At 31.0% G+C, this 18437-nt stretch overlaps 1 protein-coding gene across 7 annotated transcripts in view; it reads right to left on the reverse strand.

Annotated features, from left to right (window-relative positions):
- The window catches only part of PRKACB (protein kinase cAMP-activated catalytic subunit beta), a 161688-nt gene that overhangs the window by 53572 nt on the left and 89679 nt on the right, over nt 1-18437 (reverse strand). For 4 of the 7 annotated variants that reach the window (XM_016921478.3, XM_001137476.5, XM_001135693.6 and 1 more), the window contains exons 2-4: nt 5639-5700; nt 2539-2667; nt 729-827 (exon numbers count right to left, since the gene is read on the reverse strand). In XM_016921478.3, coding sequence (XP_016776967.1) covers nt 729-827; nt 2539-2667; nt 5639-5700 — 290 coding nt within the window. Of the gene's footprint in view, nt 1-728; nt 828-2538; nt 2668-5638; nt 5701-10124; nt 10149-11825; nt 11850-18437 lie in introns of all 7 variants that reach the window. The other 3 variants (XM_001136919.6, XM_009424230.5, XM_009424241.5) reach the window with 2 other exon arrangements.

The following is an 18437-nucleotide window of genomic DNA, read 5'->3' on the forward strand; positions in this document are numbered from 1 at the left end:
CAGAGAACATCTAGTTCTCAAACAATTAAATACTCAGGCAATGAAGTAACGTTACAATATATGCAAAAGAATAACAAAGGTAAAAAACAATTTAAAAAAGTTAATAAGAATATTTACATTTTATGTATAAAAGATTAATGGTTTTAATATTTTAAATACATAGGTCTTTAATTTAAAGAATAAAGGAGAAAAAAGATTAAAATGTTTCATATGATTCAATATTGCAGAGAGATGCCAGTATCATTCCAAAGAGCTCAAAAGTGACCAATTTAAATAATAAATGTGGTACAATTTTTCAGACATTTGAATAGTGGAACAAAAATTTTGCTTTGTATAAGTGAAAAGACTAGAACTCAAATTACTAAGTAAAAGAAGATGAGATAGTGGCAAAAAGGGCTTAATCAAAGTAGAAAATGTGTTGGGTGTATGAATTTGCATAAGAATTGTTATTAAGATATCCCTATGGTTTTTGATAAATTGAAATATTTCTTTTTGTAATACCATCTCATGAGTATCACCTTTGAACAACTTCCCCAGGGAGAATGAAAACCTTTTCAAACGTTACCTAAGTTATAAGCACAATAGGATTTAATTACATAAACTCTAGAGGTATTTGTTTTGTTTATTCATATTCTTCAGGCTTATCATCTGGTTTAGAATCCATTTACAGTTTCATCTTAAAAAAATTTAGGTTGAAAATATCTTATTTAGATATTACTAAAATTTACCTTAAAAGCATACTCCAGTCGAACAAGGAAAGGAAAATTCACTGCCTGTAATATTCTTTTCTCATTCAAAGTATGCTCTATTTGCTTCAGTTTAACAACCTGTAATTGAGAGATAAATATCTCTTAATGTATTTAAGCAAAATTAAAAAGTTATCATTTAAAAAAATGTTTTCCATATAGTAATAAACTTGGATAAGCAAAATTGTTAGAATTGGATAAGGAAGATAATAACAATTACCAACTTTTAGGTTGGTGCATAAGTAATTGCGGTTTTTGCCATTACTTTTAATAATAGGATTCAAATGAAAACCTAATAGAGGATTTAAAACTTGGTCTTAGGAAGGTCAATTATGGTTTCAATTAAGAAGTGAGAGCTAAGTAGGAATAAGAAACAAACTCATAAGAAATTACTTTAAAAATTAGTTATGTCAATTATGCTTAAATAAACAAATATATAATTACTTAAGGTAATTTAAAAATGAATGGGAAAATACTAAGGTCCTAATGACTTAAAGTCCTCTATAAAAGCTGGCTCAAATCTCTGCAATAAGTAGATAGTGATTTTAAATACTTCAGAAGATGAATAAGAAAATTAAAAATGAAGAGAAAGTCCATAATTGAAAAATAGTGAGTAAAAATGAACAATTTTCATTTTATAATATCTAAATAAATATAGGTATAAATTCTAAAAATTTATTTTATATTGCCATAGAAGAGGACACACAAAATATTGGGGAAAAAACTATCTTTATAACAAAAACTATCTTTGTATCCTAGGTCATTTAGACTTAAGCTTCCTCTAGATTTTCTATTTAATAGAAGGGGAAAGTAATTTATCTTGACTTCACAAGACTGTGATTCTATTCCATATGTGATTCTATTTTGAATTTAAGAAGTGGTGACTTTAGCAAGACATATAAATAATTTTCTTGTATATGTGTAAATCATTAGAAGGTGGCATTCTTTCTTGCTGGAGTCTAATGGTCAATGTGAGGATAGTCACAGAAGTCAAGAAGTTAAATATAAATAACAAAAGTAATTAAAGATACCAGCCAGGTATTAATATATAAAATTAGGAGTATACTGATAATATTGAGCAAATAAATTGAGTAGGAGTCAGATTTGTGTTTTAATCTAGGCCTTTTATTTAACTAACTTTCTGACTTGAGATGATTTCAAATCTTTGGGCCTCAGGTTTTCAAAATTTGTAACATGAAGTGGTTGGGTCACTACTGTACACATTTTAACTTCTGTAATAGTTACAAAACAAATTAGTCCATAATTGTCACAATAAATTATAGTTGTCCATCAGTATCCCTGGGGGTTGGTTCCAGGACCTACAGCAGAAACCAAAATGCCCAGGTGCTCAAGTCCCTTATATAAAATGACAGAGGCTTTGCATAAAGCCTATACACAGTGTCCATATACTTTAAATCATCTCTAGATTACTTATAATACCTGATATATTGTAAATGCTATGTAAATAGTTGTTACACTGTATTGTTTAGGGAATAATAACAAGAAACAAAAGTCTGTACATGTTAGGTATAGATGTAATTTTTTTCCCAAATATCTTCAATCTGTGATTGGTTAAATCCATGGACGTGGAACCCATAGATATGGAAGGGCTGACTGTATATTAACTATGTATAATATAGTTACAATAAAAATTTAGTTACAATAAAAATTAAATTCAATAATAAAATTATTTGAAGCTGTCAATGGTAAGTCATTATACTGAATCTGTTTAATAGTCTAGCTGATAAAACTAAAGTTTACCCTGAAGGTAAATAACAACAAATACACTCACCTTCTGCTTATCTAAGATCTTCATGGCATAATACTGTTCAGTGGCTTTGTGTTTTACCAACATGACTCTTCCAAATGAACCTGTTCCAAGGGTTTTTTTCCTTTCAAAATCTTCAAGTCCGGCATTATTCTATATGTAAATACATAAATAAAATTTAAAATTCTCGTAAAAACACTATGGGAATTATAAATGCTTTAATAATACATAATCATAATGGATAATCCCATTTATAACTATCCATTTAAATGCAATACAAAAAAGCTATTGAGATTCCAGTTTATTGGTTCTATTTTTCCCTTTGAATAAGAAAGTATTTAATATCTGAGGAGAGAATGTATTGGAAAACAGAGCATAATAGTAATAGGAAATAAGAGCCTCAGCTGAAATATTAAAGATTATATTCCAGTATGCATTCCTAGTATTGGACTTTAACCTTAGTACTGAACTTCCAATAAATTAGTTTCATATTTTAATAATTACAAACTGACCAGAGGCATACTGACAAAGAGTCATAGAAGCCATACAGACTTAATGCACTTGCAAATAACTGTAATGAATAGATAAACTGAGGGATCAGAGCTCTTTCACTAAAGTTACCTGTGAAGAAATCAGTCTTGCTTCATTTCTGTCTTTATATAAGCTTATAGAACTAGATAGTAGCAGCATGAGAGAGCCTAGAGGCTTTCTCTCTTTATATTATAAAAACACAGTATTATCTACAACAACAACAATAAGGAAAGAAGAGTTCCTCATTCTACAAAGAACCAAAAGCCAGAATCCCAGAACAATAATCAGACTCTTTTTTTCTTGAATAGATGTTTTGTTATAAGGAAACATCTTTGTTTGGCTTTGACTACAGCACAGAAGCAAATAATTGGAGGCATCAATCTATTAAATTTGTTCCTGCCACAACAAAATGAAAATTATTAGGAACAAATTGTGTGTTAAATGGCAACAAGTAGTAATTGCTGACCCATTTGTTTAATAGGTTTCATTGCAAAGAACTCCATGAAAATATCAGAAAAATATTCTGAAGGTCCAGTATGTAGTGTTTAGCTTGAAAAAATGTGATGCAGTATGATTCTTTGTCCAGTGAGGAATCTGTATAGGTATTACAGTTCACTGTAGTTGGATTTTATCTGTATTGCAAATCAAACCTTGCCTTTTGAGACCCATTTTAGCTTTCTGTTGGATCATTACAGACAGCAGGCAATTCTGTTTTACTTATAGCTTGTTTTCATCATAGTTTGATTTCACAGCTTAAAATTTAAAATAATTTTAAGTAGTCATAAGATTTTTTTATCAACACAAAAAGCTCTTATAATTCTGACTGAATTAATTTAATTAATATTTAATCTTAGGTTTTATCAACATGGATGGATTAAAATGTTTACCATAGTCCCAACCAAATAATGAAAACAAACTTTATTAATAGACAACAGAATATGTGTTTCTGCTTTTTATGCTTTTTTCATTGCTTTTCTTTGTATTATAAAAATATGTTATCTTCCTTACCTCTCTTATTGTTTCATGTTACACAATGTCTAACATTTTGTAATCACAATGTTTAATCTTTGTGGCTATGTTTTAACTTATAGGTCATAGTCTAAATCTTGGTAGTAACGGCATCTTTAAGAAACATTTACTTAGAATTCTTTAGTGAGAAAATACTTGAAATAAAAACTTTTGAGCTAGGCAGAAAAGACTTTCAAAATTTAATTTTTTTGGTTATAATATCTTTTATTTTTCTTTTATTTTCCATAAGTTATTGGGGTACAGGTGGTATTTGGTTACATGAGTAAGCTCTTTAATGATGATTTGTGAAATTTTGGTGCATCCATTACTTGAGCAGTATACACTGCACCATATTTGTAGTCTTTTATCCCTTGCCTCCCTCCCATTCTCCCCCACCAAGTGCCAGAAGTCCATTATATCATTCTTATGCCTTTGTGTCCTCATAGCTTAGCTCCCACATATCAGTGAGAACATATGATGTTTGGTTTTCCATTCCTGAGTTACTTTCACTTCACTTTGAATAATAGTCTCCAATCTCATCTAGGTCACTGCAAATGTGTTAATTCATTCTTTTTTATGGCTGCATAGTACTCCATTATATATATATATATATATATATATATATATATATATATATATATATCACAGTTTCTTTATCCATTCGTTGATTGATGGGCATTTGCATTGGTTCCACGATTTTGCAATTGTGAATTGTGCTACTATAAGCATGCGTGTGCAAGTATCTTTTTCAAATAACGACCTCTTTTTTTTTTTTTTGGTCTTTATGTTCTCACTTATAAGTGGGAGTTGAACAATGAGAACACATGGACACAGGGAGGGGAACATCACACACCGGGGCCTGTCGCGGGGTGGGGGGCTAGGGGAGGGATAGCATTAGGAGAAATACCTAATGTAGATGACGGGTTGATGGATGCAGCAACCACCATGGCACGTTTATACCTATGTAACAAACCTGCACGTTCTGCACATGCAACCCAGAACTTGAAGTATAACAAAATTTAATTTACTATTAAAATTCATTCATTATTTATAACTCCAAAAATATTATTTTTGTAAACTATAGATGGTTTTTTATATACAGTTTTTAGATCCTAGTTAAGATCTAAAATACTTTAATTATATAGAACATAACCCATCAAAATGATGATAAAAAAGATGCCTGTGTATCAGGGATGTTGTTGATAGCCAAATTCTCTATGACTGAGAATTTTAAACTGTATGTAAGGACTCTTATTTTTGTAATTAATAAAAATTATAAGTATGCTATCAAAGGCATAATTCAAAATTAATATATTTGAAAATATTAAGATTTTATAGCAACTGGAATCAGTATCAAATTTATAATTAGGTATTATACTGGAAATTATTTCCTGCAATTTAGGCATACATTAAGATTATTAATTAATACATCAAAGTATAACTATGGCAAAATTCCCATTTTAAGCTTCTGTTTACTAACACCACATGAAAATTAAAATTTCTAAAGTAATAAATTTCTTAGGCAAGAATCCTGATTTTATTAACACAAGATTTTTAATTGTAGAAAAATCTAAATATTCCTTACCTGAGTTGGATTCTCCCATTTTTTCAAAAAGTCTTCTTTGGCTTTGGCTAGAAACTCTTTCACTGAAAATATACATATAAAAACAAATTTATCTTGTAAGAATATTTATATTATGTATAAGAATATTTATATTGCATATGGTTTTCTCACTTAAAAAAAGACATGTCATCTATTGTGATAAAATGTATATTTATCACCATGATACATTAAAGAGCTATTTAGTATCTCTAAGAACCTTCTCAAATCTCTAAGATTCTCTAATATTGTTCTATAAAGAAACCACTTTGATAATTTCAAATGTCATAACAAAAATTCTGTTCCTGAAAACATACCAGAAAGTAATGTAAGAAAGTCAGAAATTAATTTAGGACAAAATAGTGACTGTAAAAAGGCCATCAGTAATATTAACGGAGCCTTTAGATACAAGAATTGAAAACATCTGGAGAACATTAACCTACTGATTCGTGGAATTTCAAAAATAGTTGATCTTGATAAAGAGCTGTTTTCAGGTGTAAGGATTTATGTTATGTATTAGATTTGTGCTCTCTTTACTAATGGCAAAGGGAAAAAATAAAAGCAAAGACTAGCACATAAAGGACACCAACAAAGACTTAAAAACAGAACAAAACATCGACAACAAAAAATCCAGTTTAACAATCTCATTCTAAATTTGCAGCATAAACTAAATGTCTGAATACCCAATTTAAAATGCACACTAAAGTAAAGCAATTCAAAACCAAGTGTTTGTATATTGATTAATAATGTGGGTATAAAATAGCCACATTATTTTATAGAGCTATGGTTTGAAGTTTTAAATTTGTAAATTAAATGATGAACCAGTTAAAACTTTCCCCATTTTCAAAAGCTATCTTAGAAAACAACTTCAGACGTTTAAAAACAAATAGGAAAAATATTCCAAAGAGATAAAATAGCATTAACAAAATGTATTGTTGTTCATATCTTTAGGTATAAGAATAAAACCTGACTATACTAGTGAAGGGCTCACAAATTCTTTAAGATTCTCAATGATACAGTAGTACTGAAGTGAGATAGGTACCTATTTTAAAGCATACTTTATTTTTCCTCCTTTATAAATGTCATACCAATGTCATACCTTTGGGAAAACACTGTTACTAACCAAAAAGGCTTTTGGCATTTTAAATGTTTTGAGATTTCAAAATGATGATGACAGGCACCAAGAGCAGACATTAGTTTTTAAGTAACATTAGAGTATGAATCTCTGAAGACATTATTTTAGTACTTTCTATAAACTGTCCTTTGTATTTTACTGTAAAATACTCTCAGAATGCCTTTTTTAGAAAAACTGAGAAAAAGAATTTTTAAACTTAGAATTTTCCCATTGTAGGAAAATCTCATGCACTAAAACAATGAATCAAAGAATTTTACCTAATCATCCAAATATAATCTAATTCTTCCTGAGGGGTGGATTAAGGGTGGCAAATTCTTACATTTTCTCTTTTCTTTCTATTACTTTTTTTTAAGACTGGGTCTTGCTCTGTCACTCAGGCCGGAGTGCAGCGTCATGATCACAGTCCACTAGAGCCTCAGACTACTAGGCTCAAGCAATCCTTCTGCCTCAGCCTCCTGAGTAGCTGGGACTACAGATGTGCACCATCAAGTCTGGCTAATTTTCTTACTTTTTGTAGAGATGAGGGTCTAACTGTGCTGCCCAGGCTTGTCCTGAACTTTTGAGCTCAAGTGAACTTTCTGGCTCAGCCTCCCAAAGTGCTAGGATTAGAGGTGTGAGCCACTGTGTCCGGCCAAATTGTAATTTTTTCTTGGAATTTAGGATGGTTCAAGTCATCCTTGCTTCTAAAAATGAATGTGCTAGTTACAACAGAAAAAGAGTAATTTTATAGGTAAGATTTTCTTTTTTTGCATGGAGCAGACATATCTGCACATGGCATTCACTTGGACATGATGGCTATAAATTAAATTAAAAACATAATTTATTGCAACATGCACTGTGGCATTTAAGAAAAAACAACTTGTGATTCCCAAAATATACCCCTTGTTTCTTCTGAAAAATATTTTTAGTTATCTTTTATTTATAGAACTTGCACATCAAGTTGCAATATAAACTCTCCAGATGCCTATATGAGTATAAATAATTTAGAGACAAAAGAGTAAGGGAAGGTAAAAAAAACAACCTTAACATCCTGTTTCAGCTTCTCCTGTCACTTTATGCTAAGTGGATCTGGAGTTAAGAAAAAAGTAACTGATCAAAGGAAGGACTGACAGTATTTGTCAAAGATGGTAAGTTGAAAAAAATTCCTTTTCCCTGCCTGGTGATAAGCTAAAAGAAAAATTTCCGGCATTATTTAATTTTATTCACTAATAGAATATGCAAGAAATTCTTTAAAATACTCTCTGTACTCATCAATATTCCTGAGTTTACTGTCAAATAATACTGTAGAAAGTAGGGAAAAGTTTTTATAAAGGTCTTATGTGAAAATTATCAGAAATGAGTATTAATCAAATATATTATTATATTTTGTGAATTACTTCAAAATATAAAGGGATTTTCTTTTCGAGTACATTAAAGGATGGGCACTAAGTATGATGTTATTAAATAGTTCTATGAGGAAAACCTGTTCCTGAAACATTTTTTTCATATAAAAATATCTACACATATGAAATCTCTAGTTTTTATGTGTACTATGTAGATGCAAAGATAAACATAGTTAATTATTTGTAAAAATATAAGTTAATCAAAATATACATCTTTTAATAACAAATCTACCAAAAATAAAATATTTCACAATATATTGGATTATGTGTAACCCTAAAACGATAAGCAATCTAGAACCACATGCATTTGCTTTGAATTTTATTATGTTTAGATATTGGTGGATGTAACTTCTAAATGCCTTTCTCTTCTCTGGTTATTTAAAAAATTTCTATCCACTGAAATAAAGTGTTGGCAGATAATTAATATAATAAGATGTGACAGAGACAGCCAGATTCAAATACTGCTCCACATTCAACCCAGAATTCCCTATAAAGCATATAGTTTGAAGTTCTCAATTATTTAGTTTACTTATTGTGTTCTAATATATAAGCCATATCTACATTTAACCACTTAAATTATTATGATGGTTTCAGAGCTTGGAACATCTGAGTTAGAATATTAGCTCTAATACTTCCTAGCTGTGTGACCATAGGTACCTATCTCCAAAGCATCTAACAGTGATTAGTAACTCTTCTTAAGAAAAAAATCCTTCGAAGAATGATTTTTCTGAAACACATTTTATTCTCTACTGGTAAATAATTGAACAAAGTAGATACTACAAAAAAGAGGACACACAAAAAATTAATTTATTCCCAAAAGTATACATTTTCAATTATATATTTTTTCTGTTTGTATGATTTAAATAGTCTATCACATTGCATTCTAAAGGAAATGAGCATACCAAAGGAATCTACATGTTCACCCAAGATTTGTTTGCAGGAACATTCACCCACATTCAAGGATGAAAAAAAAAAGAGAGACAATTTTTATGCATTTTCACAAGTTCATAAAAACACAACTTACTTCTTATCCCCCCTCAAATTTTTCAATGTATTTATACATAGAACATAGTTTAAAAATCAGATTTTAAAGTTTATTTTAAACATTAGGAAAACTGACTGAAAATTCAGGCACAGCATAACTTCATCCCATATAATTCAGGTAATTCCACTATAAGAATGTTTCACTATTAACATTTAACAAATGTATTTATTAGATATTTTTGACTGCTGTGTAAGATAAACTAGGTTACTGCTTATCATAAAAAGAGTATGTTGTTAGTCATAGTATACCATTATCCAATTCTTTTTTTTTTTCTTTTTTTTAATTTTTTATTATACTTTAAGTTTTAGGGTACATGTGCACATTGTGCAGGTTAGTTACATATGTATACATGTGCCATGCTGGTGCGCTGCACCCACTAACTCGTCATCTAGCATTAGGTATATCTCCCAATGCTATCCCTCCCCCCTCCCCCCTCCCCACCACAGTCCCCAGAGTATGATATTCCCCTTCCTGTGTCCATGTGATCTCATTGTTCAATTCCCACCTATGAGTGAGAATATGCGGTGTTTGGTTTTTTGTTCTTGCGATAGTTTATCCAATTCTTAAAAGAATATCATTCATATTTTGTATTAAGAGTTTATAAATCTTTCTTCTACTTATTTATCTTTCTTTTACTGTATTAATCTTTCTTCTACTACTTTGTACATCTACTGTTTCATGGTGCTACAGTTATTCTTTCTAAAATACCACACAAGAAATTGCAATATAAATCATTTATATAGATAAAACCCAACAAAACTAAACAAACTATTTCCTTCATCAATGAAAATATTTCATTAACTTGATATACTTAAAAATATAAAACTTTATAAGGAAAATAAAAACTTGCAAACAATAAATAAAAAATTTTTAAGGTAATATTTGTTTTATTAAAAAGTAATTGCCTACCAGATATTTCTGAAGAGGAGCAAGCTTGTGTCCAAAAAATAAATTAGACAATGATTAAATTATATGAATAACATATTAGCATGAAGTCACCAATACGCATTTTTTTCAGAATACTATATACAGAAATAAAATGTTAATGTAGAAATTCAATTATTTGATTGTATGTATTCAAATAAGTTATCTTCAAATTAAATGGTAAAGAAATAAGTAACTATTGTTTAGTGCCAAAATCAATAACCTTCTTATTTTCCTTAAAACAACTAAAAAAACTTTAAGTTCTCACAACAATAGTCCTCATAACAATATTAAGAAGCAAATATTGACATACATATCCTGTAACTATTGCAATACCATCTCTGGAGTTCTGTTATTCAGTCAAAATCTACTGTAGGAAAGACATTACGCATTATAACACCTGGTTTCTTCCTTTTGAAAAACTTTAGTATTTTTCAGTCATTCCACTTCCTCAGTGCTGGCTTAACAATCTTTTCAACAATATTTATTGAGCACCATTTAGTGGTGTCAGATTCTGAGCTAGACTCTGAATACTACAAAGAATAAACATATTTCCACTGTTAAGGAAATGAGAAGCTTACATGAATCATCATAATGGAATGGGACAAAGACTACAACAAAGGCAATTATAAGGTGCTGTGAGAGCTGGGAGGGGGAAATTCTTGGACAGTAAGGTAAGGCATAATAGAGAATACAGCATTTGTGCTGAATCTTGAAAGATAAGAATTCCTCTGGCAGATAAAGTTGGGGAAAAAGACCTCCTAGGCTGAGGTGATCTTACATAAATGGCATGGAAGAAGAGCATGGTTTATCCAGGAAACAGCAACTGACTTGTAATAACTGCAGCATCGGGGACATGTAAAACATCAGTGGGAGATGAAGTGCACAGGCAAGCAGATGCCGAATCAGGGAGGCATTTTTTGGCATAGTGATGCTTTTCAACGCATGGGTAGAAACAGAAGTAAACTGAGTTAGTTCACAGTTGCTAGATTCTATTTCTTCCGGGAAACAGAAGGCAAGATCTTTTGCTAAGGGAGAGGGGAATAGGATAAAATAATGAGGGATGATGAGGATTAGACGTCTCAATATGTTAGACCTTGATGGCTATTTTTGTAGGGAATAAGGAACAGGGCTATTAAAAATTTTCTATTAGAGAAAGATAAAATATTAGGAACCACAAGCAATAATGTTTTTAATAGTGTCATTTTTGTAATAACAGTTTAAAAATTTGTTACTGAAAAGATAATAATTCATGTTCCTTCTACTTTGTCATTAGTTTCATCTCCCTCTTTTACCTTAATAAAAGCATTATTCTATTTAAGAATTATTTAGTGCATGCCAGAAAGAACAAAAGAGGATGGAAACTAAGGTAAGTTACCTATGAAAATACCAAGTTCTATCATTAAATAACAGCAGAAAAATCTCTGGAAAGTGTAAATCTAGGGGAATGCATTAGTTCATCTTCTTCCACCCCTATTCAAATATCTACCTCTTTAGAGCTTTATTTGGTATTTCTAAAAATACTCTCCCCCTCCCCACATACACACACACTAAAAATATTTTCAGTAAACAGAATTGTAAAAACTCAACACAAAATATTCTGATTGCCACAAAATATCTCATAAAAATTTAGCTTACGATAATCAAAGTAACAGAATTATTCTGTAAAAAAAGGGGTTTTCCTACCAGATGCATCTGATGATTTGCGTGCTTGATCAAAAAGAATAAACAGAGATTAAATAACATATAAAATAACATACCTACAAGAAGTTACCCATCTATACATGTTCACTACTGTACTGCACATAGAATGATAAAACAATTGAACATACATACCAAAAATGTATTATATAAGGATTACAAGAAATTCTTTGGATATCCTTTTTTTTTTAACCAACCAAAACTCTTCTCTGGAAATATGTTAATAAATTATCATCTTCTGTCCTTTGAAACTGAAGAATAATTGTGTTCACTTTGCTGAAGGGGCACTTGCCTCATCATATTAAACATACTGATTCAAACTAAATTCACTATAACCTTAAAAATGATAGCGAGTATAAAAAACAACTTTAATACTTCAGTTGTAATTGTACAGTTTATTGGATTGGACTATGCCTACTTTTGATTTCTAAGATGATTAATTAGTCTTTCTATAAAGACTAAAGTCACATATATATGAGTATTTGGAAGTTTAATAGGCAATGAAAGTTACACTTCCTATTACAAAATTTATTTTACTCTTCTTTCCTCTCTGTGTTTTATTACTTGTTAATTTTTCATCAAGTCTTAGTTACAAGTGAACAGCATAATTGACTGACTCACTGAACTGTGAAAAATAAAAATTTTTACTATAGTTTTATATGGAAAAATATAAACACTTTTAATGAGACATATATTTAAATAATCATTCTAGAAAGAAATACATTAACTTATTTGACTAGCATCTACATGGATAGATGGATACACTATGAATTCACACAGTGTATTCATTCACAACTAATCATATGTACATGCTTTCTCTCCCAACAGCTCTCCATCTGGGGATGCTGTGGATTTTGTAGGCCATCCATGCCATGTTTGACTCGTGATGTTTCCTACATAATTTTGTAATGAAAACTCAAAGTAAATTTATAGTCATAAAACTAATGACCCAGGCAATCTTTGAAATGCTCCTTGAAGTATATTTTACTTCCTTAATTGTTCAATGAGGCTTTTTCCTGTAGCAGTATTATATCTACTACAATCATATGTCAAGGATTTTCCAGAAAGGCCTGAATTCAAATATTTTGTCTTGTTTCCCGACAATATGGAGTTAAGAATGGATTCCTAGATGATAAGGAATGCACAGTATCAACTTCGGCAGTAACAAATGACTCAGTAAATGGTAGCATCAATTTATTGTCCCACCATATCCTTGATGCCCTATATCCTCAACAAAATTTGTTAATGTTGGACTTTCCATTTTTTGCTAATCTAATGAGTATAAAAAATCATGTCTGATTGTTAAAGATTAGGTAAATATCCCTCGGTAGAATTTTATACTTTTTCCCTTAAAGGTCTTATTACACTTTTATTAGATTTATACCTAGGTTCTTTAGCACTTTGGTTGCTATTGTAAAAGGGAGATTTTAAAAAATTACCTTTTTTTGTTTGTTGCTGATGTATAGAACATAGTCAATGTTTATATATTGATTTTTTTAATATCTGGCAATCTTGCCAGATTCTGTTATCAATTCTGAAATCACATTGGTAGATTCACTTGAGTCTTCTATGTAACCAATCACAAATCATTTGTGAATAATGACAATTTGGTTCTCTCCACGTTTTTCTTGTTTTACTGCTCAGGTTATGACTAACAGTACAATGATGTACAGAAACAATGGCAGTGGACATCCTTTTCCTATTCCCAACTTCAGAGAAAATGTATCTAATTTTCTTTTCCTATACTTGACTTGTAAAACTATCCTAGAATCAGTAAATGCATTTAAGAGTATTTTCTCTTTTTCAATGCTCTGGAAAATTCCATACAAGATTGAAGTTTTTGTTCTTTGAAGGTTTCCTAAAACTTGTATGTAAAACTCTCCAGTCCTAATTTTGTTAAGTTCTGCATAAAGATTCTGTGATTCAATTTTTAAAACAGGTATAGTTCTATTTAGTACTTTAAAATATTTTTCCATAAACTAACCTTTGATTCTCATGTATCTTTATTTTCTATTCCACCCACTGATCTTTGCTCGTCTTTATCAGTTTCTTTCTTCTTTTGATTAACCATGTGGCTTTTTAAACTTGTTTTCTTATATCATGAATGTCTTTCTTTTTCCTAATTTGAGCACTTAAAATTTAACTCTATATCCACTTTTGCTGCACCCCACAAGTTCTGATACATAGTTACACCTTAAATTTACGAGTTAATTCTTTGGTAAGTTATTTAAAATTTTTAAATCTCCAAATGTATACATTTGTGTGATTTTTTAAAGCTTTTTATTACTGATTGAACTTAATTGCCTTGTGGTAGTTAAGTAATTAAGAATTGATATACTGTAGCCTGTATATCAATCATTTGAAATTTGTTGAATACATTTAGTCATATGATTAATTTTGTAAGTGTTCTACATATTCCTATGTATTCTTCAATTACTGGGTAAGAATTCTCTATCTATATCTATAAAATTTCTCCTACATAGGTCAATTTTGTTTTGTATATTTTAAGGCTCTGTTAGAATTACATACATTTTTTCCTCATATTTATTTTTATGTCACTAATTTAATATAGTAGTCATATGTGATAATTTTACTATGTCTACTGAGATTATTGGCAGGTTCTAATCCTGTTGTATCTAAATATCATTTGCAGTATGTGTGTAAATGCGTGTGTATTTTGTTTTTGGATTGTGAACACAAAGTTCATTGGGGCTTTATCTGCGAGAAACCTGCAGGTCTTGGTCTGAGAATGTGTCCCAGTATAGGATTTTGTATTAGCTGGTGTAGAGTATATGTTACAAGCCTACAACTCTTCTGATAATGTGTTTTATTGGTTGTTCCTAGACCACACAATTAATACAGATTAAAAACTGAAACCTGCTTGAGAGGAGGCACTTGATTAAAAATTCTCAGGAGAGGCATCCTACACATGCACACACATCCCTCCCCTGTTCCCAGGAACCCAAGCCAAGAAACACAAGCTTCCTTATTTTCTCCTTTTGTCAGTGGAGAGGTTTTATTTTCTCATCTATGCTTTCACTGAGGTTATGATCCTTGCAGGATCCTGGCTTTATACAGGGGGCTAAGAAATCCTAAACTGTATGCATTAAACAACCTATCATCCATCTCTGTTAGGCCATTTTAAACGAAAGCCCCACCAAGGTCTAAAAATGTCCTCAGGGCAGTTGAAGTATGCTTCCCCTTACAGCTCTGGTTCTCATTTACCACTTCAATTTTTGCACTTTGGGAATTTATTTAATTTTAATTAAATTAGAATTCACTTAAAGGGTAAATTCAGGTATTCATTTAAAGGGGCACTTGTTACAGTTTATTCAGCATTTCAAGGTGCTGTTGATCTTAAATAATTTCTGCCCTCAAAAGATTTTTAAGTTACCTAGTCTCCAATTTTGCATTTTTTTCTTTATAGGACAAGCTTCATGTTAGATTGTAAGATGCAAAGACATCAGAATGTTTATGGATTTCATTTTTTTATGCTGGAAATTCCAAATGCTCACCAGGATATATTTAGGTATTGGCATCTTTGTTAATCTTGTCAAAACAAAATGAGGTCTTTCAATTTAAAGATTCAAGTTTTTCTTCAACTAACAAGTTTTCCTGAATCATATTTTTGATTACTGCTTCTGTTCTATAAATCATATCTGCTCTGTTCTGTGGAATGCTATCCATTCAATTTGTAAAATGTCCTTTTATTTTCTTTTATAATTTTTTGTCCTGCTTTTATTTAACATACTTTCCATCTTATAATTTTTATCTTGTCCATTTCCTCTACATTCTCTTAGGGTCTATCTGGAGAGATCTTCACATTATTAATTTACTTTTCTGCAATGATTATTCTGGTTTTTATTGCCTCTAATGCAGCTTTATATTCTAAAAATGCCAGGTTTATTTCTTACAACTTTTTCCTATCACAACATTATGCTTCTTTTCCATTCCTGCCTCTCAGCCAGTAATCTTTTCATTCTAGGTTCTTGTTTTATCTTTGTTTCATGTCTTAGTTCACTAACTCCACGCTCACTTGAAATTTTAAGAATTAACACAGATGGCATCTATAATTTCTTGTGTTTATACTCTCCTGCACAAATATTTTCTAAATATAAGTTCATTCTCTACCTCTTGGAGACTGTAACTTTATCGTTTTATGGTGTATAACCTCTTTTATAGGTTCCACATTGTTGCTTTTCTTTTTTATTCATTCAAGAATAATTACAAGCTTTTCAAAACTTTACAAATGCCCCAAATAAGGTAAGTGGTTTTTCTTTGGCCCTTCTCATTTCCTGTTTAGATGCTGTTAGACTAAACTCTTCACATCATTTAGCGTACACATATTTACATTATCAGGTAAGTAATCCAGTGACCTTCATAAACGGGAATGTGGCCAGGACTATAGGATTCCTTGCTGGTAGTGATGCCTTCTATGTCAGGAAAGAGCCTTCTATATTTAAAGAGAGGCCACTTTTCAACTTGAAAAGGCCTAATACATTCTTGGTTGTCCCACTATAGCTGTTTTAGAATGAAAGTAATGAGCAGTGTTGGATCTTCCACTTATTTTCCTCATCCCTCCCAGTTAGTGAGGGTGAAACTATTATTTCTTTCTTTTCCATAAAGAAAAGCTACTCAAGTTAAAACTGTTAATTAGACTTTGGAGTCTGATCATCAAAATCCTGTACATATTTGGGCAAATAACCATCTTTAATTTCAGAAATGATGTACTGCTTTCCCATTTTTTTTTCTCACAGTATTTTCAGTCAGAATCTAGAAAGGGAAATTAATGAAGTGTTGGTATTCAAGTCTGTATGGTGCTGTAATTCATAGCAGATTCATGCCTTCTTCTTCAGAGATTTGCCCTCAACTACAGCTGGGCCAGGGTTCTCACCCAGGATTTTGATATAATGATGCTAGTTACATCAAAAAGCACATGAACTAGGAGAGCACATAAACTTTGAAGCTTTCAGATGACTAAGCTCCATTTTGCACAAGCATCAGAGAAACCTATTCGCTACACAGTGAGGATAATAAAGCAAATACAAGGAAAAAAGTAAAGACGTCATGTGATCTCAGAGAGAAAAACTGAGAAAGGTACTGTTATGATTCCAGTCAGCTTTCCAAATCAATTCTACTCTTTGGAAGAGCTCAACTCTACTTTTGCCTTTGAGCTCCATGACATCCTCTGCATCCCAATAATACCTGTATCTTCTTCTGCTTAAGCTTATTTGAGTAAGTTGCTGCAACCTCTAAACATAAGGGCCTTACAATAGTTTGACTGATTTTCAGAGAAGTTCCTTTAGTATTTCTTTATAGACCTTGTTTGCTTAACAAGGGCAAAAACTTCACAAAAAGAGTTATGAGTAAGAAAAACATTTAGAAAGTGAAGGCTCTTTTCACACATAACCAATTTTTTAAATACTAGAAAGATAAAGGTACTGACTGGTACAATTTAGTTTCTTAAGCATTTTATATGACTTCATCCTACAAAGTTGATAAAGGAACAAGTAAATACTATGGTTATTGTATTTTTCTGAACCAAAAAAAGTCAAAACCCACACTGATATTTTTCACTGGCAATGTAAGGAAACTGTTCAAGTATGTAAAAATGAATTATATTTAGTTTATCATTAATTCTATATTTATTGGGTACCTTGCTGTGTTTGGGGTACTGGGGTGACTACTAGAAACATACAATGAATAAGGCACTGTCCTTGACTTGAGTTCAACATTTAGAGATTAGAAAGTGACACACAAATTTATAATTTCAATATAATACAATAATTGTTGTAGTTTGTAAGTTTGCTTTGGGAGTACAGAGAAATCACCTAATTCCACAGGGTCAGTGTCGGAGGTAATGACTGGTTCTCTAAATTTTTATGATAAAGACTATAAATATGGAAAGGTAGCAAGGAATTATATGTAATATAGTATGGCTAGATCAAAATTTGTGAGAGAGATTTTGCAAACAAAACCAAAAAGGTAAGTCATTGATTGCATGTGACCTAATAAGGAGTTTAACTTTTATTTTAAAGGCAATAGGGAGTAACTGAAAGTTTTCATGTTAGTTTAAAAAATGGGCATATTTGCATTTTAAAATTTTCAATGTGGAAAATGGCCTGGAAGGATATAAAACTGGAAGCTGGGAGACCAGTAATGCAGTTATTATAATAGGATTGAGAAGAGATCTAGAAGCCATCCCAGTGTCAGTAAGACTGGAGAATATTGAGTGATTTTTGATGTAGAATCAATAGAACTTAATGACTGAGTACATGTCTGAGGGTAAGAAACAAGTTAGAAATGACCAAGGTTTCTGTTTTCACTTCCTGTATGGGCAGTGAGATCATTAACAGATATCAGAGTCAATGAAAATGGAGCAGATTTAGGGATGATAAAAGAAAATCCACTTTTGAACTGAACGTTCAGGTAATGACTGAAGATGTAGGCATGGATGAGATTTTTTGGAGAAAATGTAGCATCAAAAGAAGGCCAAAAGATAGATTCTCAGAGAAAACCAACATTTAATTGGCAAAGGATAAAAGGAATAGTCTTATAACGAGAAAAGTACCATGTACACATAAATATCACATGTGT

Source organism: Pan troglodytes, chromosome 1 (genome assembly GCF_028858775.2).
Source record: "Pan troglodytes isolate AG18354 chromosome 1, NHGRI_mPanTro3-v2.0_pri, whole genome shotgun sequence".
NCBI classification, from domain to species: Eukaryota; Metazoa; Chordata; class Mammalia; order Primates; family Hominidae; genus Pan; species Pan troglodytes.